The sequence below is a fragment of the Rhineura floridana genome, chromosome 7 (assembly GCF_030035675.1).
Source record: "Rhineura floridana isolate rRhiFlo1 chromosome 7, rRhiFlo1.hap2, whole genome shotgun sequence".
Taxonomy (NCBI): Eukaryota; Metazoa; Chordata; class Lepidosauria; order Squamata; family Rhineuridae; genus Rhineura; species Rhineura floridana.
Genome location: NC_084486.1, coordinates 147,840,453 through 147,865,236, shown reverse-complemented (window position 1 = coordinate 147,865,236; position 24,784 = coordinate 147,840,453). Strand labels below are relative to the sequence as shown.

The window sequence follows — 24,784 nt, the reverse complement described above, 5'->3', positions numbered from 1 at the left end:
CTATTAGAAAACATGGACATGACTAACACAGGTACATAAATTTCAGTTGGATCTACTCTGAGCATAATTTACAGAGCAGTCCTAACTATAGGAAAATGGTGGCATTTACTGAGGCCTAAATTAAGATGGCATAAGTTACTCCTATCCCAAACTCTGTTCAGGAGTGGGGCTACTCAGGGCCGGTCCCAAAGGGCTGCCAGGTTGGGCCCTGACCAAGGGCCCCTGGAGCCACAGAGGCCCCTGAGAGGCCTCTCAATAGGATGTGGGAGGACGAGTAGCACTCCTTTTCTGCGATCCATGGCAGAGTGGCTGCCACAGATCGCAGAGAGGGAGCTTCCTCTGCCTGCCCGTCTCTCCTATCTTTTGAGGCTGTGTGGGCTGCGCGCACAGGACTGCCATTAACCAAGACGGCAGCTGAGGTTTCCCTAAGAGCCTGAAGCCTCCAGCACCATCTTGATTGATGGCAGCGATGTGAGCACATAGCAGCCCGCTCAGCCGCAAAAGACAGGCTGTCCTAAAGAAGGAGCATGTTCTTTTTTCGGTGGTGGCCCCTGTTCTTTGGAACTCCACTCCTTGGAGTTCCTGCAGGCGCTGTCTCTCTTATTTTTTTAACAGAGGAATATAAAAACTGAGCACTTTTATCAGCAATTAGATAAGTGGCTTTCTTATTTGTTGCTATTTTATTCATTCTGATGCCCTGATTCAGTTCTTCCTCTTCCCTACACATATTGCTACTCCTGGGTTAAGACTTTTTGCCTGATGGTTTTAAAATTTGGAAATGTGGAATTCCTTACCCTTAAATATTAGACAGGCGCCATCGCTGTTATCTTTTCGGTGCCTATTGAAGACCTTCCTCTTTCAACAAGCCTTTTAAGTAGAGACCTTATCATCTGCGTCTGTTGGAATTGCTTTTTAATATGTTTTAAAACCTTTTTAAAAAAACACAATATGTTGTTAACTTATGTATGCATTTGTACTGTGGCTTTATTGTATACTTTAATAATATTTGCTGTTGTTTTACCTTCTGTACACAGCTTAGAGATTTTAATATATATTAAGCGGTGTAGAAATGGCTTAAATAAATAAATAAATGTTTTTTTACGATGTCTTCAAAGCTTAAAAAATGTTTTTAAAGGTGTTTTGTTTTAATGTATTTTTAAGTGTGTTTTTATGATGTTTTTAAGTGTTTTTGGTTCTTTTGTTTGCTGTCCTCGGCGCCTACTGGGAGGAAGGGTGGGATAGAAATCAAATAATAAACAAACAAACAAATTTCCTTTTTTTAGTTTAGAGTTATTTGCCACCTGCAAATTGTTTTCAAGTCTTTGTTATTCCTCTCTTCTTAGGGTGAGGTGTACATCCATTGCCAGCATAAGTTTTATGACTTCTCACATGACATACAAAGTCCAGTCTTAGGCAGATGCCATCATCCATATTTACAAACAGATGCTTTGTAGTTAGCATGTGGAGTGGAATGATCTTTGTTAATAATCATGCCTGCACTGTTATCTACCTATGTGCCACGTGGCACTTTACAGGATTATCTAAGAAATGGTGTGGGAAGGCTAAGAAACACTCTGCCCCACTTCCAAGAGTGATACCCCAGTCACTGATATTCAGAGGCATACTACCTGTGACAGTGGAGGGAGTGCATAGCCACTGTAGCCATTTATAGCCTTACCCTCCATGAATGTGTCTAATCCTCTTTTAGATCCACACAACACAGGAAATGGACCTTTAGTCTAGTAGCATCAACCCTTTGGAATTCCCTCCCCTTAAATATTAGACAGGCGCCATCTCTGTTACCTTTTTGGTGCCTGCTGAAGACCTTCCTCTTTCAACAAGCCTTTTAAGCAGAGACCTCATCCCAAACTGTGCCTGTGTTGAAACTGATTTTAGGTGTTTTTTTTAAAAAGGTGTTTTAAAGATTCGTTTTTAAATACATTTTAAAATATATTTTTAGTGTTTTTGTTTGCTGCCCTGGGCTCCTTCTGGGAGAAGGGGTGGGATATAAATTTAATTAATTAATTAATGATAACAATAATCTTTGTATGCATGTCCCAGCTGGCATTGCGGTGCTCCATAAATTGGTGTGTTCTGGGATGTCTTGCAGTGCACCTCTGAGGTAAAAATCCTCACAGCCCCCATCAGCAACTGCGGCTCTAGGCTAGTGTGCTGTTGCCAATCAAATGAATTCAACAGCATCATTTGAAAAAGAGCAAAAATGCTGGATTCCTTGAACCAACAAGCCTCAAACACATGCTGGTGCCATTGTTTTTTCTTGACGCCTCCCAGATCTGTTTGGGTAGATAAGAAAGGAAATATACAGGTGATTATGTTGTTGTTGTTAGGTGCCTTCAAGTCAATTTCATGTAATGGTGATCCTATGGCTGGACTGATCATGTCTACACTTGCCCGAGGCCAGTATTTTCGACTCATTAGCCTTAATCCCTACCATACATTTAAAGCGCATTCAGTGCACATTTAAAACACATGACTTTCCCCAAAGAACCCAGGGAACTGTAGTTTTCTCCTCATAGAGCTACAATTCCCAGCACCCTTAACAAAGTACAATTCCCATGAGCTTTAAATATGCTTTAAATGTGTAGTGTGGATCACATCATCCTGCGGAGCTCAGATTCCACTGTGCCACTAGCAGAGGAACCTTTGGCTCTCCAGATGCTGCTGAATTGCAACCCCCATCAGCCCCAGCAAGCATGGCCAATGGACAGGGACGATGTGAGCTGTAGTTCAGGATCCTTTGGATACAGGAATGCACTGAGCAGTCCTTAGTAACTGCAAAAATGGACAGCCCAGCAAGACTCTGGGAAATCATAGTGCAGATCCACACAACACATTCAAAGCATATCCAAGCACATGATTTCCCCCTCACAGTTATAGTTCCCACCACCCTTAACAAACTACAGTTCCCATGATTCTGTAGTGGGATTCATGTGCTTCAAATGTGTGTTGAATGTTCTTTAAATGCATGGTATGGTTGTTGTTGTTGTTGTTATATGCCTTCAAGTTAATTTTAACTTATGGTAACCCTATGAATCAGCGATCTCCAAGAGCATCGGTCATGAACCACCCTGTTCAGATCTTGCAAGTTCAGGTCTGTGGATTCCGTCATGAAATCAGTCCATCTCTTGTTTGGTCTTCCTCTTTTGCTACTCCCTTCTGTTTTTCCTAGCATTATGTGGACCTGCCCTTAATCAGAGCAAAGAAGAGGAGAAGCGACCTTCTGAATCTTTAAGAATTTCATCAGGTCCCATGTCTCTCAACCCACATGAGGCTAATTGAGGACTGGATCCTCTGTTTGCCTTGGCCAAAAGTCTCTGTTTGCTTTGGCCAAAAGCTCATTTGCATTGTACCCAGGTTGACTCACACCAGCAAGTTTGTTTCATTGCCATATGCATTTTCAGGCCAGTGCAATGTCCAGTTGGCAGTGCAAGCCTTGAATCAGAGCACAAGCCACTATGAACATAAGAACATAAGAAGAGCCTGCTGGATCAGGCCAGTGGCCCATCTAGTCCAGCATTCTGTTCTCACAGTGGCCAGCCAGGTGCCTGGGGGAAGCCCGCAAGCAGGACCCGAGTGCAAGAACACTCTCCCCTCCTGAGGCTTCCGGCAACTGGTTTTCAGAAGCATGCTGCCTCTGACTAGGGTGGCACAGCACAGCCATCACAGCTAGTAGCCATTGATAGCCCTGTCCTCCATGAATTTGTCTAATCTTCTTTTAAAGCCATCCAAGCTGGTGGCCATTACTGCGTCTGCAGAATGTTTTGACAGGAGGTCAGCCACAAGCAGTGGAGGAGAGGAACCCCTGTATCTTTAATTAATAGTTTTGTCATAGGGGGACTTGCAGCCATGTCATATTCCTAGTTGCGCAGAAGTAGCAGGGGTGTGGTGGGGTGAAGCTCACCCTGCCCACCCCACCAGAATCCCCTCTTTTATACAGCTATGAAGGATGAAACAGCCCTGTCCTCATCTCACCTGGTCGACCTACAGACTGGTCCAGCCTGGCCAGTGGCCTGTAGTCAAGCTGACCAAAGAGGCTGGGATTGGTGGGAGGGTGCAGGAGCTGAGATCTACGAGCTCCAGCTGTAGCAACCACTGTGCAAATTTCCCTCCAGATAAATGAGGGTCCTTGGGGCTTCGGACGTGCCTGGGAAATGGTGTGGCTGGCCTTCCCATCCTTCAAGAGACTCCTGTGGTTGGGGAGGGTGTGTGTGACAGGACAGGGGGCTCCGCCTGCCTCTCGACAGCCTAAGCCTGGGACGTGCAGCATGCCACACAGACCTTGCTTTTTGCAGCCAGACAGCACAACAATGGGAGGGAGCCCTGCAAGCTAGGAGAAGAATGGGCTGTGCTTTTTTGGAGAAAGGTTGCACATGAACTAATACTGATAAGTCGAGCTGGCGGTTCTTGCCTCCCGGAAAGGACACGGTGTGCCCCGGGGGTAACCCCTCACAGCAGTCATTCAGGAACAACAGTGATGTGGTGCCTCACGTAGGATTGCCCACCAACCATAAAAAAAATCCAGTAGCAGGAGTTCAGCATGGAGCGCAGGCTTGAAGAATGTCAGGGAGTGGGGGAACCTGTGAGGGCCCCTCCTGAGGCTGTTGGCCTCCACCTCCCATCCTCCCTGACCTTCAGCCATGCTGGCAGAGGCTGATGGGAGTTGGGGACCAGCAACATCTGGTGGGGGCACAGGTTCCCCCACCTCTGAAGCATGTAGGCCACACTCATGTGCTGTGGGGCTGGGTTGCAGAGCTCAGCCTGCTGCAGGAGGGTTTGTTGAGTGGCTGAGTTTGGGCTTCCCCCATAACTGCCTCTAAAGCAGCCTTCCCCAGCTTCATCCTGAAGGGTTGGACTACAAGCAGGGGTGTAGTCATCCAGGGTCTCAGGGGGGTCTCAGACCCCTTACGTTTTTGGGAAGAGGGTCCCAGCAGGGTCTCTACATCTCCAGCATGCTATGAACCAATCAGCATGAAAGAAAGTGTGTGAGCCACTGAGAGGAGTCTCCTAACATGATACCTTGTCCTTTCCTGCTGATTGGAGCCAATCAGAGTGAAAGGAGATGAGTCAGCCATTGAGAAGACCCCTTTCGGTAGCTAACCAGCTCTCCTTTCATGCTGATTGGCTCCTAGGGATGGTTGTTGTTGTTGTGGAAGAAGGTATTAATAAGGATCTCATTTTCAACCCAGCAGCAAAAACAAAACAAAAAGTGTGTGTGTCTATGGCTATGACTGTCATGAAGGGAACCTGCATTTCTGAATTTCCCACTACACTACTGACTACAAGTCTCATTGACCCCCTATTGCCCGCCAGCGTGGCAACTCCACTGCTGACATGGATGAGGAGTTGCTGCAGAGTTGCTGCTCTTCTTCCCTCCCCTCCCTTTTTCCTTGTGTGTCATGGCAGGGTTCATCTTAGTACTGATGTTTGTAAGCTGCTCTAACAGCCTTTTTGGCTAAAGAGTGAGATATAAATGCCTTAAACAAATAAACAACAAAATAAAGGTTCTGTTCCTCTGAGGAAGGTCAATTGGGGTAGAGTGGCAGAGTAACTTGAAATCAGGCTACCATCAGTGTCCTAATGGTTACTTGTGTAGCAGTTGTAGCTAACCTGCCAGTTTCATAGTACCTACAAAACAAGACATAACAGAACAAAAAACAACCTACGTTGTGATCTAAATTCTTTCTTTCTTTGCCTAAAAAGCGCAATACATAGGCAAATGATCTGATCTGCATTGGTTAGATGGCAGATTTCAATTTTTCTCTGCACATAATTATTTTGTTTAGTGCACAGGAGCCAGCTAGCCAGCTTTTCAGGTACGTGGGAAAGAGTCTGTGGCTAACTCAGGTCTAGGGCCTCAACATCCCTTCAGGATTCCAGGGCAGAGAGCCATCATGCTAGGGTTGCCAGGTTCATGGCCTGAGACTGATCCCGTACCTTTAGGAGAAGAGAAAGTCAGCCAAGTGCGGGTGTTCTTGCAACACTGTAATGAGAAAAACCACAAGGTGGAAATCTCCCTTCCCCTTGCACAACTTAGAGTCTTCTGTATCTTTAAAAGTTGACTTTCTCTTCTCCTAAAGATACAGGATCAGTCTCAGGCTACGAACCTGGCAACCCTACATCATACCTAGGCAAAAGCTGAATGGAGCTGCAGGAGATCTGACTCTAGCCTGATTAGCACTTCAGGGACTGGAAGGCAGAGTCTGGAGCTTCAAAAGACAGGAAGTGGGGCTGTAAGAGCAGAAGCTGACCACTGCCACTCAACTATCCCCTGAGAAACTAGCAGGCTCAGCAAATCATCCTTCACCTTCCCAGCTGGCAATCTTGACTGTCCTCAAAAAGGATATTGTAGAGCCGGAAAAGGTTTAGAAAAGGTTTAGAAAATAATAAAGAGGATAGAGCAACTCCCCTGCGAGGAAAGGTTGCAGCATTTGGAGCTTATTAGTTCAGAGAAAAGGCGTGCAAGAGGTGACATGATAGAAGTGTTTAAAATTATGCATGGCATGGAGAAAGTGGATAGAGAAAGTTTTTCTCCCCCTCTCATAACAACAGAACTTGTAGGCATCCAGTGAAGCTGAATGTTGGAAGATTCAGGACAGACAAAAGAAAGGACTTCTTCATGCAGTGAATTGTTAAACTATGGAACTCGCTCCCAGAGATAGCAGTGATGCCCACCAACTTGGTTTGGTGGCTTTAAAAGAGGGTTAGAAAAATTCCTGGAAGATAACAGTATCAGAAGCTGCTAGCCACGATGGCTATGTTCTGCCTTCACAGTTGGAGACAGTATGCTTCCAAATACGAGTTGCTGGAAACTGTAGGAGGGGAGAGTGCTCTTGCGCTCAGGTCCTGCTTGCGGGCTTCCCATGAGGGCACCTGGTTGGCCACTGTGAGAACAGGTTGCTGGACTAGATGGGCCCATGCAGGCTCTTATATTCTTATGTTCTTATGTCTTCTGGTTAGGGAGACTGCTTTCAAATCAACCCACCTGGGGTACCCAAGAGGTCATTTAGCTTGACCCCCAAAATTTTGCCTGATCAGCAGAATAGGAAACAAACAAGGCACTTCCAAATGTAGGAAAAATTCCCCTCTGTGAGGACAAAAGAAATAAAATTGTTATCTGCATACTCACCCATGACTCACGGTCTTCTTTCTTAGGGGGCTTGTTCTGAGGAAGCGTGGATCCACTTGATCCCACACCCCTCATAATACAGCATATGCAAAGACACTGACAAGGGTATTGCCTTGGTTTGAGCCAGAGGGTTGTAGTGGAATTGACAACTTGAGCCCAGAGAAAGCACTTAAGGTAAGTTTATTTTTATGTTATTTATTTATAAATAATTATATATTATTTAATGAAAAGCTATCCCTTTCATTTTATTAATTTATATCAAGGATAGGGAACGTGTTGCTGGGTTCCAACCCCCATCAGACCCAGCTAGCATGGTCAGAGATGATGAGAGCTGGAGTCAGAACAGCTGGAGGGCCACAGGTTCAACATATAATTTGTCAAAATGGTATCAGTATCATATAACATTCAAGGATATTTTAAAGGTTGCCTACACTCATTTGCTCAGGTGATTACACCCTAAAAAAAGGATCTGCTAAGATAGTACATTCATATTTCTTCAGTCATCAGTTACAACAACAAATGCTCTTCTCCACTACCGGATATTCCTCGTTATCTCTTATATATACACATCTTACCAGATCCCATTGATTAACATCTCCACCTTTTTTTTTTGTCTTACCTTTCAGCATTGTCGTTAGTTTAATCACATTCATCTACTCCCTCATTTTCCTAATTATATCTAATTTATTTTGTTTCTGTACATTCTTCCATGCACGCTGTTTGCAGCCGTCAAGATATACAATACTTGTGTCCAATAAACAAGTATCCTCAGCGTAATTCAATAAGGATATTAGGGGATCCAAATGGACTTCTCCCTGGAAAATGTCGCTTATTACCTTTGTTATTTAGGTCCAGAACTACTGTGCTTTCCTACACTATAAATGGTGACAGAAATCGTATTTTTCCTCAGCGATCAACTGGGTATATAAGGGATAAGATGGTCTTTCAGGTATCCTGGTCCCAAGCTGTATAGGACTTTATATACCAAAACCAGAACCTTGAACTTAGAATAGTAGCTAATTGCATGGGCAGCCCGTGCAATTCTTTCAGCAGCAGTGTAACATAGTGGCAATATCCTTCCTGCCCCACTGAACACTTGAACTGCCGAATTTTGCACTAGTTGCAGCTTCAAGCCCTCACATAAGACACTCCAAACTTTTCCTGACACCTGCAATTGTAAATCCCTGCTCCATTTATTTGTGAATCGCACATCTTTGCTTTGTTTATTTTACTGCCAGTTACCAGTATTATAAATATTTTTTGTTAAAAGCTTTTATTCTTCCTTTACAATTAATGTTTCAAATTCCAGTTTTCCTTTGCTTGCAATCTGGCTATGTTCTAACCTATTTTTAAAAAGTTCTCATTTAGATAAGTATCGCATTTTGCTTCCAGATTGCTCATATGTATGGATTTGTATCCTGCCTTGATAAATTCAGACCTTTAATTCTCCATTCCCAAAAGTTCCCTAGATGTCCCCCTCTGGCCTGGATTGAATCTTTCATCATCTTTGCTATTGGGAAGATATCTGATGCCAAGTTGTTGTTTTTCAATGCATATCTCAGATTATTAAATGGATATCAGTTACATAAGTAGATCCATTATAATATTTCCCTGTGGTTTTGGACATTCACACTAATTTTTTAAAATTATGTTTTCCCTGTGGCTTCTTCCATTGGCCTAAGGTACTTATGTTCCTTTTTAAACTTCTGCATTCTCCATTTCAGGACTCCAGCCTCATAATAACTAGTAAACTCCTAAACAATGTAAGTTTTTTTATTTTGTATGTTTTAAAATTTGTGTTATATTGTATGTTTTAAAATCTGTTTACTTTTACATTATATGTTTTTAAATCTGTTGTAATTCGCCTAGAGGCTGTTGGGTTTGAGAAGACTAACAAATGAAATAAATGAACGAAAGAACGAATGAATAATACTCTCCTAGTCTTAGCTGTATATCCCCTGGCTAGGAATATGAAGGCTCAGAATACCCCCAGGCCACTTGCATCCACTTAAGGGAACATCCCTTGTTCCTCAACCAGGTAGTATGGGACTCATCTCATCATGGGGTTCCCTATATGCCCCTCCAGGTGTCCTTCTCAATTGCACATTCATGATGATTTGTGCTCATGATGGTATCAGGACGGTTATACATGATTATGTTTTACGCCTACAAACATTTTGCAATAGACATACTGCTTTGGTTCCTGTCAGTACATGTCCTGCAGCTTTCTGCCGAAATCCTTTAACTTTTCATACCACAAATGTTCCAGGTTTTTGTTTTCTTTTTGTCCCGCTTTTGTTGCATTATAGTGCAAGAGTAATGCATTATCATTCAGGATTGTGGAACAACTAATAAAGTGGAATGATGTGTGGAGGGTCCCGTATAAATCCATCACTAGTAATGCACTACTGTTGTGTCAATGACATGGTACAGAATACACCAAAAACACCAGTCTGGAGGGGCCCTTCCTTTTCATATGCATGTGCTCTTGCCCTTCCCAAATATACCAGGAATCCAAGTTAAATTTCACTACATCCCCAGCAGTCTCCTTTATCGCAAGCCTGTTCCTTCACTGGCCCGTCCTTGTTCACAAATGCCATATCCATGCCTGTCTCTGCTGTGCTAATGGTAGTGGGGAGTGGTGGCCTGAATGTCAGAGAGGCAGTGAATCGCTCTGGATTTTGGTCAGAGCTGAAGCAGCTTGGACAGCTCCTTGAAAGTTTGGACTAAAACCTGGAGCAGATTCACTGCCCCACTGACATCAGAGCCACCAGCACCTTGGACAGCTGCTTGAAAGTGATGGGTTTAAATTAGACAAAAACAGTTAAATAGTTCTATCTCTTAGCAGAGCATACTTGGCAAAGTGGAATGAGAATTACACAGTCCACCTTCCCCTGATACAGACTAGGCAAATAAAAGGAACACAGTCTTCTTAGTAAAAAAGTATTTAAAATGTTTACTCATGACCTTTCATATGTTCAGGAAACATAGGCTTTAGCTTGGAGAGAAAAGACAGAAGTAGATAGTAGATTTTAGAGAGAGAGAAGATAGAGGTAGGTAATAGATTTTAGTCCGTGATTGGGATGTTCTGGCAGAGAAGCCTCTGGAGGCTTTTATCTCCTGTGGCTTAATGGAAATTATGCAAAAAGAGAACAACTCTTAACAAAGAAGAGAAAGAGAAGGGGAAAATAATACCTGGTCAACAGGAAGTTACATCATAGTAAACAAACATAGAGGTATCTCAAAATTTGGCTAGAAGGGACATCTTAAAGCATGCAAGCTTGCTTATACCCAACAGAAAGTTCAGACTAAAACCTGGAGTGGATTCACTGCCCCACTGATATTGGAGCCAGTAGTCTCCACTGGGTAAAGATAAGGAATTTCCCATCTCTGTGAAGGACCACCACTCTCCCTTTCCTGGCCGCCTTCCCTCTTCATATGCTAGTTGGGGAGGCAAGAGCAACCACAACAACCAGCTGTCACTGAGTAATGCCACTCCTGGCCTGCTCATGTTAACGTGTGATTGGGCCAGTTTTGATGCAGCATAGAGACAGACGCTGGCTGCCACTGGGCCCTCACACCGCTTTCTATCTAGGATCCACACCTTATGTTCTTATACCCATTTTACTTTTATTCCCATCTCATACAGACCCAAAAACATACGGTCCAGACATTGGATTATCAAATTCTGAAATAAAAAGGTTCCTTGTGGCACAGCACTCATTTTAACTGCCTTTATATTCAGATTTTTCCACCTTTCTATATCTGCTTTTATTTGGGTCCTCATGAGGGGCCTATAATGATTTTGATGAAAATTTTCCAATATTTGTCTATCTTCATCCCTAAATACTCTATTTTGTCACTTTGTTTTATATCGTTTAACCAATTATTCAACTTCAACTATTTTTCTTTAAAATTCTATGCTATCACTTGACATTTATTTGTGTATACTAAAACCCAGTCTGCGTCTATGTTAGAATTGCTTAATATGTTTTTAATAATGTTTTTAACCCTTTTTTAAAGTTGTTTTTTTAAAAAAATGTTTTTAACTCTTTCTATACTACTAACGCTGTTTTGTTTTAATGTATTTTAAGATCTGTTTTTATGATGTTTTAAAGTGTTTTTAGCGCTTTGTTTGCTGCCCTGGGCTCCTGCTGGGAGGAAGGGTGGGATTGTGGGATACAAATTAAATAATAAATAAATAAAAATAAAAATAAATTTCTTCCTGCATTTACAGCACTTCCTTCAACCGTTTAGCTGATTCATGTACTTCTGGCATAAGTTGATATATCGTCAGTGTATATTTCAGGGATCACCAACTTTTTTGGACCAGAGGGCACATTTCAAATTTTGAGAGAGTGCTTGGGGCACCAGTCACAAAATGGCTGCCGTGGGGGTGTGGCATAACACAAAATGGCTGCCATGGGGGTACGTCATTACACAATATTAGAGAATATTCATGGTGAAGGTTTTCCCAGAATTGTAGTTCCATACTAGAAAAACTTCACCTGTTGAATTTAATTAATTAATTAGATTTCTATCTCACCCTTCCTCCCAGTAGGAGCCCAGGGTGGCATTTCTGTCTGCTATACAGCTGTTAAAAGCACAAGTATCCTGTTTGCCCCAATTCCAATCTTAAAACCAAGCATATGCTGCCATCCTGTACCCACTTACCTGTAAATAAGCCCCATTAAACACACAGAGACTTACTTGTGAGCAGACATGTGTACCTTATACTGAAAGTTAACTGTACAGTGAATTCTTAATGAGTGCCTGTTCTTTAGCTATCTACAACTGCTCTTTGGTGTGTGTGTGATATGTATGTATATAGCTGGATTGTGGTGGTGCTTAGCTGATATGTCATCTGAGGTGTCCCTCACAGCCCTGTGATTTTTGGTTGCAAGGCTGAGTTTTGGTCAGGAGAAAATGAATGGATTATTGTCTGAGACTACCTTGATGGCCCTGAACATGCATGGGCACCAACTGGCGGCTGGTGGCTCCATGTCAGTGGGTAGAGCTCATGCTTTGCATGGGAAAGGTCCCAGTTCAATCCTTGGCAGGGCTGGGAAAGATCCCTGCCTGAAAGCCTGGAGAGCCACTGCCAGTCAGTGTGGACAATACTGAACTAGATGGGTCTGACTCTGAACACAGGAAGCTGCCTTCTCCTAAGTCCCAAAGAGGTGAATTCATAGTATCATAGAATAACAGAGTTGGATGCGGCCTATAATAATAATAATAATAATAATAATAATAATAATAATAATAATAATAATAATAATAATAATAATAATTATTATTATTATTATTATTATTGCCTTTATTTATACCCCGCCATTTTTCCAAAACTGGAACTCACGGCGGCTTCCAGATAAAAAATACATATAATTAAGAACATACAAAGTCTACATTAAAATAAGATTAAACTATTTCCAATATTAAAACCATACACACATATAGCTAAAAAAGTTCAAACTAGTTTAAAAATGGTAGAATAGACATTAGCAATGCAGCACCCTTCACGCCCTATCCTTAGCCTTCAATTCCAAAGGCTTGTTGGAATAGGAAGGTCTTTGCTTGTCGGAAGAAGGACTGCAAAGAGGGGGTCATTCTTACCTCCCTAGGAAGGGAATTCCAAAGCCTAGGGGCAACCACCGAGAAGGCCCTCTCACGCGTCCCCACTAGTCGTACTTGAGAAGACGTGGGTATTGAGAGAAGGGCCTCTCCTGAGGATCTCAGGGCCCGGGCAGGCTCATACAGGGAGATACGGTCTGATAGATAGCCTGGACCTAAGCCGTATAGGGCTTTATAGGTCAACACCAGCACTTTGAATTGTGTCCGGAAACAGACTGGCAACCAGTGGAGCTTTTTTAACAGGGGGGTAGTACGGTCCCTGTAACCAGCCCCAGTTAGCATTCTGGCTGCAGCACGTTGTACCAACTGAAGTTTCCGAACAGTCTTCAGAGGCAGCCCCACGTAGAGCGCGTTACAGTAATCTAAATGTGATGTAACTATAAGGCCATCAAGTCTGACCCCCTGCTCAATGCAAGAATCTGCGAGTGCTGCATTCTCCCAAATGAAGCGTAGAGCATTCGAGGATTGGGATATTTGCAGGGAGACCAAAATGCTTATTTACAAAGTCATTGTACTACTGGCCATACTGTACGCCTGTGAAACATGGACCATTTATCAACGCCACTCCCAACCTCTTGAAAGACTCCACCAACACTGCCTCCGTAAAACTTTGCAAATTACTTGGGAAGACAGATGGACTAATGTTAGCGTTTTGGAAGAAGCAAAGACCACCAGTGTTGAAACAATGATCTTCCAACATCAACTTTGCTGGATTGGCCATGTTGTTCGAATGCCTGATCACCGTCTTCCAAAGCAGCTACTTTACTCCCAACTTAAGGATGGAAAATGGAATATTGGTGGACAGTAAAAGAGATTTAAAGATGTTCTTAAAGCGAATCTAAAAAAATGTAACATGAACATTGAGAACTGGGAAGTCTTGGCCCATGAAAGTCCCAAATGGAGGTTGGCTATTATCAAAGGTGCTATGGATGTCGAAGAAGCACGAATACAGGGCGAATGGGACAAATGAACTAAGCGGAAGGCATGCCAAGCAAATCCTCATCGCAACCATCTTCCATCTGGAAACCTATGTCCTCACTGTGGGAGGCTGTGTGGATCCAGAGTTGGCCTCCAACAGTCACTTACGGACCTACCGTTAAAGACTTTATCTTGGAAGACAATCTTACTCGGCCACGAGTGATCGCCAATGAATGACTGAGCTATCAGCCTTCCCCAGCTTGGTGCCCTCAGGTATTGTTGGACTTCATCTTCCATTAGCTCCCAGCCAGCATGGCTAATGATCAGGGATGGTGGTAGCGGCAGCTCCATCTCCGTGGGGCAGTGGAATCTGCTCTGGGTTTTAGTCCAAACATTCAAGCAGCTGTCCAAGGTGCTGCCCCACTGACACAGAGGCACCAGCCACCGCTGAAACCTCTCATCGTTTGGAGACTGGGGACGTCTCATATTAACCCAAAATCTGTTTCCCTGCAATTTCCACCCATTGGACTGGACACTGTTATTACTGAATTATCACCTATGGGGCTGGACGTTATTATTACTGAATTCCTGTATTTATGATAGCTTTACTGATACTATCTTTATGATACTGTTTCTACTTTTTTATGTTGTATTTTGTATACCATCCAGATATCTTTAAATATTAAGCTTTTTAAATAAATAAAACTAAGTGACTAAATGAACGAACACACACAAATATCTGTGAAGTGTGTGACTGAGACCTTGCTTCCGAGTAAAGAATGTTGGACTGAAATAAGCAGATGTAGCTGGAGCAGTAGTGTAGTGGCAAATTCAGAAGTCCCTTCATGTTTGTCACAGCCACGCCCCCTCTCCCCTTTTTTTGCTGTGGGGTTGAGAATGAGATCCTTGTTAACACCTTCTCCCACAACCCACAACAACAGAGGTCCCTACGTAGGAGCCAATAAGCATGAAAGGAGAGTGTTAGCTACTGAGAAGAGTCTTCTCAGTGGCTGACTCACTTCCTTTCACTCTGATTAGTTCCAATCAGCAGGAAAGGACAAAGAAGCATGTTAGAAGACTCTTCTCAGTGGCTAACACACTCCCTTTTCATGCTGATTGACTTGTAGGATGCTGGAGACATAGGGACCCAAAAAAGTAAGGGGTCTAAGTCCCTTCCCAGGCCCTGGAGGACTACATCATCGGGCAGGGGGCATAAGTAACTGCCAGGGCAGCACGTTCCAATGGCTGCGGGGCTGCGAAAGGCGAGGAGCCAGAGGTGAAGCTTCGCATTCCGCGGACTTCTGGGCCCTGCCGCGGCCCGTAGAATGCCCTCAGCCTGACCCGGAAGGAGAAGAAGGCAGGAAGTGGGGACTTCTAAAGCGCCTCTTTGATGTGAGTGAGCAGGTGAGTGAGAGGGATTTCTTCTCCCTGTCCCCCGCGCGGGAGGCGCCCCTTATGGCAATGAGGGAGATGCGTGTGTCGCTCTTTCTCTCCCCTCCCCGCGACTGCCCCAGATCGCCCCCTCACCCGCCTGGCTCCTGGGATGGGGCTGAATAGGGGGACCCTCGTGGGCTTCCTCGCCTTAACCCTGACTCCCCTCCTCCAGTTACCCCAAGGCTCCTCCGTGCCCCCTCCCCCTCCCCCTTTTTTGTTAATAAAAAGAAAGTACTTTGCTTATTTCTGCATCTGTTCAGTTTAGCGTGTACCTGTCTAATCTGTTTGCTCCTCTTCGGTTTGGAGTGTGTGTTTGTGTTTATATATATATATCTGTTTTTGTGTGTCTGTCTGTCTAGGATGGTTTACCACGTTATCAACAAAATACAAAGCTATAAAAACAAAAAAAATATAAAACAAAACTTAAAAGCTGCATAAATGCAACCCAGCAGAGAGAAAGAGAAAAAAAACCACTCCGAGTGAAATTGTGGGGTGATCCCCAAGGGTAGTGCAACACTGTCCCTAATTTGCTGTCTGTGAAAATGTTGCCCCCTTAAAAAAAAATCTTCTTCTTCTTCATGTGCTCACATGTGTACAAGCCTCTCTCCCACCTCTTTTCTTCTAAAACTGCATTAGTAGGAAAATTGCTGAATGCCTTTGAGCTAGATGTACAGCCAGGTGTAACATACAAATTGTGAAATTTAAATACTTCTACATAAATAAAAGGAAACAATTGGTGCCAGTTCCAGGTCAGATGCCTGCTTCTGAAGAAGCTGCAAGTTCTTGCAAGATAAAAAAATAGAGCAGGCAAAAGTTATGCTTGTACAATATGTGATGAACATGTGAGAGGAGCAAGAAGGCAGGGATTCTTGGTGTGAACAGAGGGAGCTGCCTTGCATTGATTCAGATCATTGGGCCAACTAACTCAGCATTGCCTAGGTGGTGACATAGTGGGCAGCTCTCTTGGGACCTTTGCATGCAAAGCAGATGCTCTGTCACTGAGCTACAGCCCTTCCTCAGGATATGAGAAATATGTAAGCGTCCATTTAATTTCATCTGTGATCATTTCCTGTACCCCAAAGGGTTAAATGGGGTGTTGAGTAGAGCCCACACAGAATTTATGGTAGTTCTCCCATAGGATCCATGCTGAGCCTCTGCCTTTTCCCTCCCTTCTTCTCTGCCTATGTGTTTCCTATGGCTGCTTACTGCGTAGCAAGGCGTATGGCCCATCCTACTATTGAATTAACAATGCTATACTATAAATATAAGTAACTGAAGTAAATACATATTCGTCCCTTATTTATCACTGCCTCCCTTTTCCTCACCTTCCTCTGTTGCCTCCCCTGCAGTTGGAAACTCTTCAGTGCAGGAACCTGGCCTTTGCACTTACCTGTTAGAGCACACAGCAAGGGGTCTGACTTGAGGTGGGCTTAATGGGGCTGGTTTCTGTCTTTAGATCCGCTGCTTTGGTGACACTGATATTTTTCACTGCAAGGGGTTTTAGTGTATCGAGATGAGCTTTCATTGGAAGGAGGGAATTGATGCCCAAGGAGATGTATGTTTCTTGCTGGACTGCCTTCTGTGTGCTTCTTGATTGGGTCAAAAGGGTGAGTGCCAGCAACCTTGCTTCTAATCAGAACAGCCTGCATGCCCCTGTGCTGATTGACAGATGATTGGGATATCCCAGAAGAATTGAAAACGTAAGAACTGCGGCTGTGGATCAGGCAAAAGTCCATCTAGTCTAGTGTTCTATTTTCAACAGAGGCCAGTCCCATACTTAACAGCTGGATATGAAGGCGAAGGCCCTTGGCTATAGTTTTCCCCAGGATCTGGTATTTAGGGGTACACTGCCACTGTACATTGCGGTTCCAGCTGTGGGAGTGAAGAGCTCTTGCAGTGTTTAGTCTGAACTCAGTTATGGTGGATCACTATGTCAGGAAGAACTTTGATCTCCCTTGCACCAGCAGTGAGGGTGTTCATTCCACCCATTCTCTGGGTCACCAGGGACTTCCACAAGGTGAAGCATGTTGGGTGAGGTGAGGCTACATCCTCTGTATAATTATTTTGTGAATACTTAAGTATCCGGGTGTGACTGTTCTCCTGAACATATTTAATAACCTGTTTTTACTCTGAGCCTCCTTGAGGACGATATTTAAAGTTAGAAGGAATGTCTCCCCCCCCCCCCGCAAATCAAATTGGGTAGAGACTCCAGAGGGATGCTTGTGTGGGAGATTGATCGTATGTATGTAGCTGGATACTCTTCTGTGAGACATCTAAAGCCATTTTCTCTGCCGGTGCTATCTCTTCCATTGTGCTTTACTTCTCTGTGTGTAACTCTGCAGTCTTTATTGTACAGCATATCCTGGTGAGCTGATAGGCTTCTGGTGGGGACAGGGTGTGCTGACAGGGTGTGCTGGGCTGTGGATCCCGTTGGTCTATATTTGGTTTTACTGGAACTGCGATACCTACCCACATGCTGCTGTGTAAAAGTAAAAGAGTGATCACTGGGTGACCTTAGAGATGTGTGGTGCTCAGAGCAATCTGCCACCATCCTTTCTCCTGAGAGCCAGGGAAGGGCGTCACACACACATCTCTGAAATGTTAGTAATAAGAAGCCCAAAGTGCAGGTGAGTGGGTCTGACCCTGACATCAAAAAGGTTGCATGAAGGAGAAAGTAGTGTGTGGGTGAGGTTGCTGGGAATGAGGGGGTGAGTTCAGCACTTTTAATGTTAATACCAGAGCACCCCCTGCCCTTTATACATGATTGGAGCAGAGGCATGCATTTAGTTTAATGCTCACTTGGTTTGTACCAGTAACACATTCCGCTTCCTTTTAATTTTACTTCATGTACACCAGTGATGGGGAATCTGTCTCCCTTCAGATAGCGCCCCACCAGTCCTAGCCAACATGGTCAGTGGTCAGGGATGATGGGAGCTGTAGTCCAACAATATTGGGGGGGGTACAGATTGCTTGTCTCTGATAGAAGGAAGGCAGGCATCTGGCAAGCTGGTATGAATCTCCTGCAAAGATTTGGAGCCTCCTCCACTGTGTGCATGTGCTTTGGTTTTAACTGCTGTTGAATAATTACATTTTTATTGCTTTTACTCTGAGCTCCCTTGAGGACTTTTACTGCTTTAATGTTAGAATAACTAAACTGAATCGTAGTTACTCTAGCCTATCAATTCTGTTTCCTCCCCTGACTCTAAAGTTGGATTGTAAATTTCTTGGGACAGGGAATTGTCTTCTGCTTCTGTTGCTCTGCCGTGTGTTATGTACACTGGTTGACACTGCTGTGTGATTAAATAACCAGGGTGGTCCTTCATGTGGGGCTGAGGAGCTGGGCTGCCCTTCCTTGCTGGAGTTTACCACTTAGGAGGAAATCTCCACCCTTCCTGTTGAAACCATCATAAGAGATTCGGAGAAAAAAGACATGGTTGTTTTTGGAGAGCCTGAGAATGGATGTGATCAGGTTTTTGTTTTTGTATGATGGCTGCAGCTTTAGCTTGGCCACATTTTCTTCTTAGAGGCCGAGTGAGTTGAAATGCTGGGAGTGCGTGGCTGGGATGAAAATACTTGGCTCAAATGCCCTCCCTTCCTCGAATATAGCCGTATGCACTGGTGTCTCCTGGATTACTCTTGCCCCACTTAATATTGTGTGTCTTCTGATGTAATAAAACTACAGAACAAACTGAAGGGATACCATATTTTATTCCCCCCCCAAAAGAGAGAAGGATTAAAGGTTCATACCTCTACAGAAGAAGGCATGTTTGGCAGCTGTGAATCCCAAGCCCAGCATTCCAATTAAGGATCTCTACTAGCGCACTGCTTAAGACACTCCATAATTGTCAGTTTAAATGGGAGTTTACCTGTATGTGAGCCACTTGTAGTCTCAAGCTACAGAAAGGCTTCTCAAGCAGCAATGTAGGGGAACTGAAGGGCAAGGAGGCAAGGGAAGGATGGGAGAAAAGCCCCTTGCGGGACCTAGGTCAGCCTTTCCCCAGCCTGGTGCCCTCCAGATGTTTTGGACTACAGCTCCCAACTGCTGGCTGGGGATGATGGGAGTTGTAGTTCAAAATACTTGGAGGTTGGGGAAAGGCTGAGCTGGAGACAGGAGTGGCTGTGTGGTCTTGGTGGGAAAGGATGAGGGGAAGTGAGAAGGACTATTTAAAATATGCAGCCACATTTCTGGCCTTGCTATCTCTAGTATCTTGCTTCTTGTCCAGGTTTTTTGTTTGTTTGGTTTGCTTGTAATTTACTCGTGTAGTTCTGTCACGTAGTTGTTCCTCCTACTGGGAGGAAGAGCGGGGTATAAATCTAACAACTAACTAAATAAAAAACAAGTCAATCAGTAAGTAAAATCACTGTTCTGCCTCCCCCCCGTACACCTCATATTTGCACTCCTTTGATGGCAGGTAACATTCCTGGGATATGGAACCGCAAGGATGTGTGCGAGGTGCTCCTGGCCACGCTCCCAAAGACGGCCCATGCAAGCCTGCCATCCCTCAGAAGAACGCGTATGCGAGGCTTGTGCAGAAGCACCACAGTGGACGGTTCCGCTCCTATTTGAACCACATTGCTCAGAAGCTCCAGCTGGAGGAGGGCACCCTCAACGACTCGGGTTCAGATGCAGAGCCGTCCTTGAAAAGGGGCCTTGTGAGAGAGGCCCTGTCAAAAAATGGGGTGAAAGGGCCTGGCAGCTCACCGGTCAAAACACTGCAGCCAGGCCAGCTGGAGCTGGGAAGATCTGAACGGCTGGGTGAAAATAAAGAGGAAGGTTTTGCCAAGAGGCAGCACCGTCAGAGAGAAGCCTGCGCCGGCAAAGGGGATGATGAGGATGAGTTTGCAGAAGAAGATGATCCACATGAAGATGCAGCTGTCTTCGTACGAACAGAGCTGGGCAGCCACGGGATGTTGCCCAAATCAGCCATCTTCCTTCCCCAAACCTCCAGCTCTGGAGAGAGGGGCAAAGAGGAGTTTTGGAGGAGCAAGTGCAGCGGTAGTGACAGTCCTGCTCTCTTGTGTAGAGCAGGTGGCTCCATTTCTGCTGGACAGTTCAATGTGGATTTGTCTGCAGTGAATGCCAGGAAGGCCAGTCTCTCGTCCAGCCAAATGCATGGTGAGCTACTGAGTGTCTTAAATAGTTGCATTGGTCGATGGGAATAGCAGCACATGACTTACGAATATTACCAGGTGGGAATGTTGTGTTGATCATATCTTTTGCTCATGTTGAAGATGATGATTATAATAACTGCTGAAGGCTTGCAACTGGTTTGAGTTGAAGTTGGCCTTTGCTTTTTTAACCTGCTGATGTTCCTGGCTGTGAATAAATATAATATAAACATATTTAATATTTATGCATTTCATCTGTTTAGAAGCCCCCTCTAACGAAATTCTGACGTATCAGTCTAGGATGTTTAGGTGGCTGACATTTTTCTGGCCCTGTGTCTCTTTATCACCGTTCACCCTTGTGCCCAGTCTGTGTTGCTAGCCATACCCATCACCAACATCCTAAATATCTCCAGTAATTCCCTGCTTGGACTTGCCACCAAGGTAGTAAGCGTCTTTGTACCTGTTCATTATTTTGGGGCACAGAGCACCTCTTTGTAAACAAGGGCACACCCTGGCCTACATGCTTGTCCCAGCAGCTGTCTGTAGGGGACACTGTGAAGCTGTATAGAGGGGGTTCTGCTACTACTGCCTGTGTAATCCTACTGCTGCAACCTCCTGTGTGATTTGGTGCTGCTGTCATGTTTGTGGCCAGTCTAGGACCTGTTTTCTGGGCATGGCATAACACAAATGCAGTATGTGCTGGTGTAGCCTAGTGCAGTAGTTCCCAACCTTTATGAGTACGGGACCCCCTTTATAAACTAGAAAAAATTCATGACAACCCCCCCCCTGCTAATTTTAATTTTAGCCTCTGTTCATTGAAAAAATGTTACGTGGCAAAATCACATCTCCAAATACCCCTTTCCATAAAAAGCTCCCTGCAGACAGGGAGGTGTTGCTTTCTTTTCTTAATGCAAAGGTTCATCAAGTTGATATACCCCCCCCCAGGGTAAAGATGTACAGTCCTGTCTCCCAACACCAGTGGGTTACAGTGTTGGACTAAGTTCCAGGTTTAAATCCCCGTCCAGCCATGAAGCCCACTGGGTGACCTTGGGCCAGACACAGTCTCTCAGCCTGACCTATCTCACAGGGTTGGTGTAAGGATAACATGGAAAGTGGGGGGGGGGGGACTATGTGCACCACCATGAGCAACTTGGAGGAAAAGTAGGATATAAATGCAGTAGTAATTAAGTAAATTCATCTGCAGTATGTGGACCCCATCCTCAGCCAACCTGCTGAGCTTTTTAATAATGATGATGATGATGGTAGTGGTGGGGATGCTAGATTGTTAAGACAAAGGGGTGGATAGGTTGAGGAGGGGGGTTAGTGCTTTTAGGCCTTGGGATGATCATCAGAACTGATGGCTTGGTTAGCGTGCACTTGGGGAATGAGAGTGGAGCAGAAGACAGATCAGTGCATGTACCCACAAACACACCTGCCCCTCCTGCAAGGATCTGCAGGTGTGCATGCATTTGGGCACGTGGGAGGGGGGAAACCCTCAACTGCTGCAGCATCTTGGAGAGAGAGGTTGGGGGGCGGAATGTAGGTGGAAGAAAGGGGGACACTGGCACACACACTTAGCCTCAGAGATGGGAGGCAAGCAAATCCTGAGCTTCCTTACTGCTCCTTGTCTCTGTCTGGGCCGAAGTCGAGATCTGGGCGACCTCACCGATAATAATTTTTAAAAGCAGATGGCAATGAATCAGGAGCCAAGAAAGGCAGGCAGGCTGGCTGCCAGGAAGGACGGGGGAAAGCAGCCTTTCCTTGCAGCCTTGCTTCTTTTTGCTTCACAAAAAGCCCTCTCCTCTCGTTCTGAATAAGGGTGTCATCAGTAGCGGCAGTGTGAGGAGACAGGAGTCGGTGATAGTAATCCCTTCTTCTTCCGGGTAGCTCCACCCTCAGCCTCCTTCGACATCTTCCACATGTTTTATAGGCAGATGCTTGCCTTTGGCAATCCTGAAAGATGTTCTGGCGCTTCAGCAAAAGTCTCCCTCTCTTGTTTGGAGCAAGGGGGAGGTGTTGTCTGCAGCGGCAGTGGGGAGCAAACAGTGCCCATGGAATGAAGGCTTTAAATAATAATAATAATAATAATGCATTTATTTACTGTTCACGGCCTCCCTGGATTACTTTGTGCCCCCCCTGGGAGTCACAGCCTTCTCTCTACTATGAACACACAAGATGGCCTCAGACAAGCCATGCACTTTCTCAGCCCACCATCTGCAATACTAGCCTCCCTTTCTAGGGTTCTTGTGAGGATCATAACAAAATAATGTATGTGACTCTCTTTGAGCATCTTGAAGTCCTACAGAATAATTATTCTTGTTCCTTAGCATCTGTTAAACGCTTTCTTTTTCCTTTCCCTGGATGCCTGGAATCGGCTGGTGGGGACTTGTTGGTGACAGGAGGATCTCCTTTCCTTCCTTCCTTCCCTTTCTGCCCCTTTTAAAGTATTGTCCCTGCCCATTGAGCTAATTCAAGCCCTTGCTGTAAGTAAGTCTGCTTCAGACTGGAGCCTTTGTTCTTTGAGAGGAAAGCATTCCATCCAACATTTTATGGATGAAAATCAGGACACTCTTCTGTGCTTGTTTCTAATCACTAAGGATCGCTGCCTCTCCTACATTGAGTGCTCTTGGCTCTTCTGTAGGCTCCTCTTTGCCTCTGGTATTTATTATCTGTGCTGTTCCACACTCGCTACATTTCTGAAGCAGGCAAGTTAGTAAATTGACAGCAACACTTTCCTCATTATTTATTTTGATTTATTTTTTCAAATACATGCCCAGCTTATCGGCCCTTGAGGGGTTTAATTTTTTAAAGACATTCGGAAATGTTTAATAAATTCTGCAGTCAGGGTGTGATTGTCTTTGTAAGAGGTGTGTTGAATCTTTTGGCCCCACCAGTTGTTGTTGAATTACAACTCCTATCATCTCTGGTCATTGGCCATGCTTGCTGGGGCTGATGAGAGTTGTAGTTCAATAACATCTGAAGGACTAAAGGTTGCCCACACCTGCTATAAGAGGATAAGTATTCAATTTTATTCAGAAGTAAGTTTCCTAAGCGGATAGGCACAAGCATCTTGGGATGGATGAAAGAGAAGGTAATGTGTAGTCCAGTGCAAGTACGTGCACTCTAACAACATTTTGTTTTTTAAAAAGGCATCACCCCAAATGGAGGCAAAATTTGGGCAGCTGTGTATCAGCAACAAGAACAGTGGAACTGCCTGGCAATAGTGACAGTTGGCGTTTTGTGAAAAACTCCCTCAGGAATAGGTCAGATTGGCTAGCAGTGATTCCGCTGTACTAGCTGTGCTTGGTTGTGACTTTTGCGTTCCATTGTAGCCGACAGCTAGTCAAGTCAAGCTTGCTTGAGCCACACAGAGTTTCTGTTCAACAGGTGCATCTTGGCATAGGTGGGGCGCCTTGTTTGTTCCTGCTTTCTGCTTGTGACATGTTGAGGTGTGGATTGTACAGTTTAATTTGGCTGTGATGAACAGGAAGATGAGATGCTGAGAGTTCCTCCTTTGGTGTTGGGGAGGCTTTGGAACCGATGACCATTTAGCACTATGAAATAAGCAAGTAGTGTTAACTTTGGCGTAGCAGGTAAAGTGTCTTGGGGGAGAGTTCTTGGTTGTTCCAACCTGGAAGGTGAAAAGATGTGAATGGCAAACGGGTGGCGATTGGCAGAGCTACTTGTGATGCCAGGGAGGGATTGAGTAAGAATGCCTTAAAACCTTATTTAACATATTTGATTTCAGCCCATTACAATAGTAATACTGCCACCTTTTGATCTGTGGATCCACAAGGCAGCTAACAACATTTTTCAAATTAAAGTCCTTGAGAAAAACAAAATGAAGAGAAACTAATCAGCAGAGCAGCAAAAACTAACATACAGCAGAAAAGAAATAGATGAAAGGGGGAACTCACCTACAAGGAACGGTTATACTGTTTGGGGCTTTTTAATTTAGAAAAATGGTGAGTAAGATGGGGGGATGTGAGAGAGGTATGTAAAAAGTATGCATGGTGTAGAGGAAGTGGGTACGGGAACATTTTTCTCTCACACATAGTACTAGAAACCAGGGTCAGTTGATGAAGCTGCAAGTTGGAAGATTCAGGGCAAACAAGAGCATTGTTAAACTCTGGAATTAGCTACTACGAGATGGAGTAATGGTCATCAGCCTGAATGGCTTTAAAAGGCTCTTAGACAAATTGGTAAAGGATAAGGCCACAGTGGCTGCTGGCCATGGTGGCTACGTTCTCCTTCCACTGATGGAGTCTGAATAACAGTTGCTGAGTATTACAAGTGTTGTCAATTCTACACTGTCGTTGTGTGAATTTGTATATTTGTTAGCAGAGAATGTCAATGGTCTGAAATGCATGTGTGCCAGTGTGTGCGTTTGCCTAAGAAAGCTTTTATCCTGCATTGAGATCACTGAGTCTTAAGACTTAGTAAAGTAAGAAAAGGCTACTTTATTTGTAGAAATACATAGTAGATAGGAAAGGCATGCCTAGTTCTAACTAACTAAGTTGGAGGCGCAATGCCCAGACATGGTTA

General features: G+C 44.4%; 1 protein-coding gene across 1 annotated transcript in view; it reads left to right on the top strand.

Moving 5' to 3' along the window:
* The first annotated feature begins 15,018 nt into the window (after window positions 1–15,018).
* The window catches only part of DIS3L2 (DIS3 like 3'-5' exoribonuclease 2), a 322,655-nt gene continuing 312,889 nt past the window's right edge, over window positions 15,019–24,784 (top strand). The window contains 2 exon segments of the mRNA XM_061637537.1: window positions 15,019–15,088; window positions 19,543–20,246. Of these exon segments, the coding sequence (XP_061493521.1) occupies window positions 19,559–20,246 (688 nt within the window). The 5' untranslated portion in view covers window positions 15,019–15,088; window positions 19,543–19,558.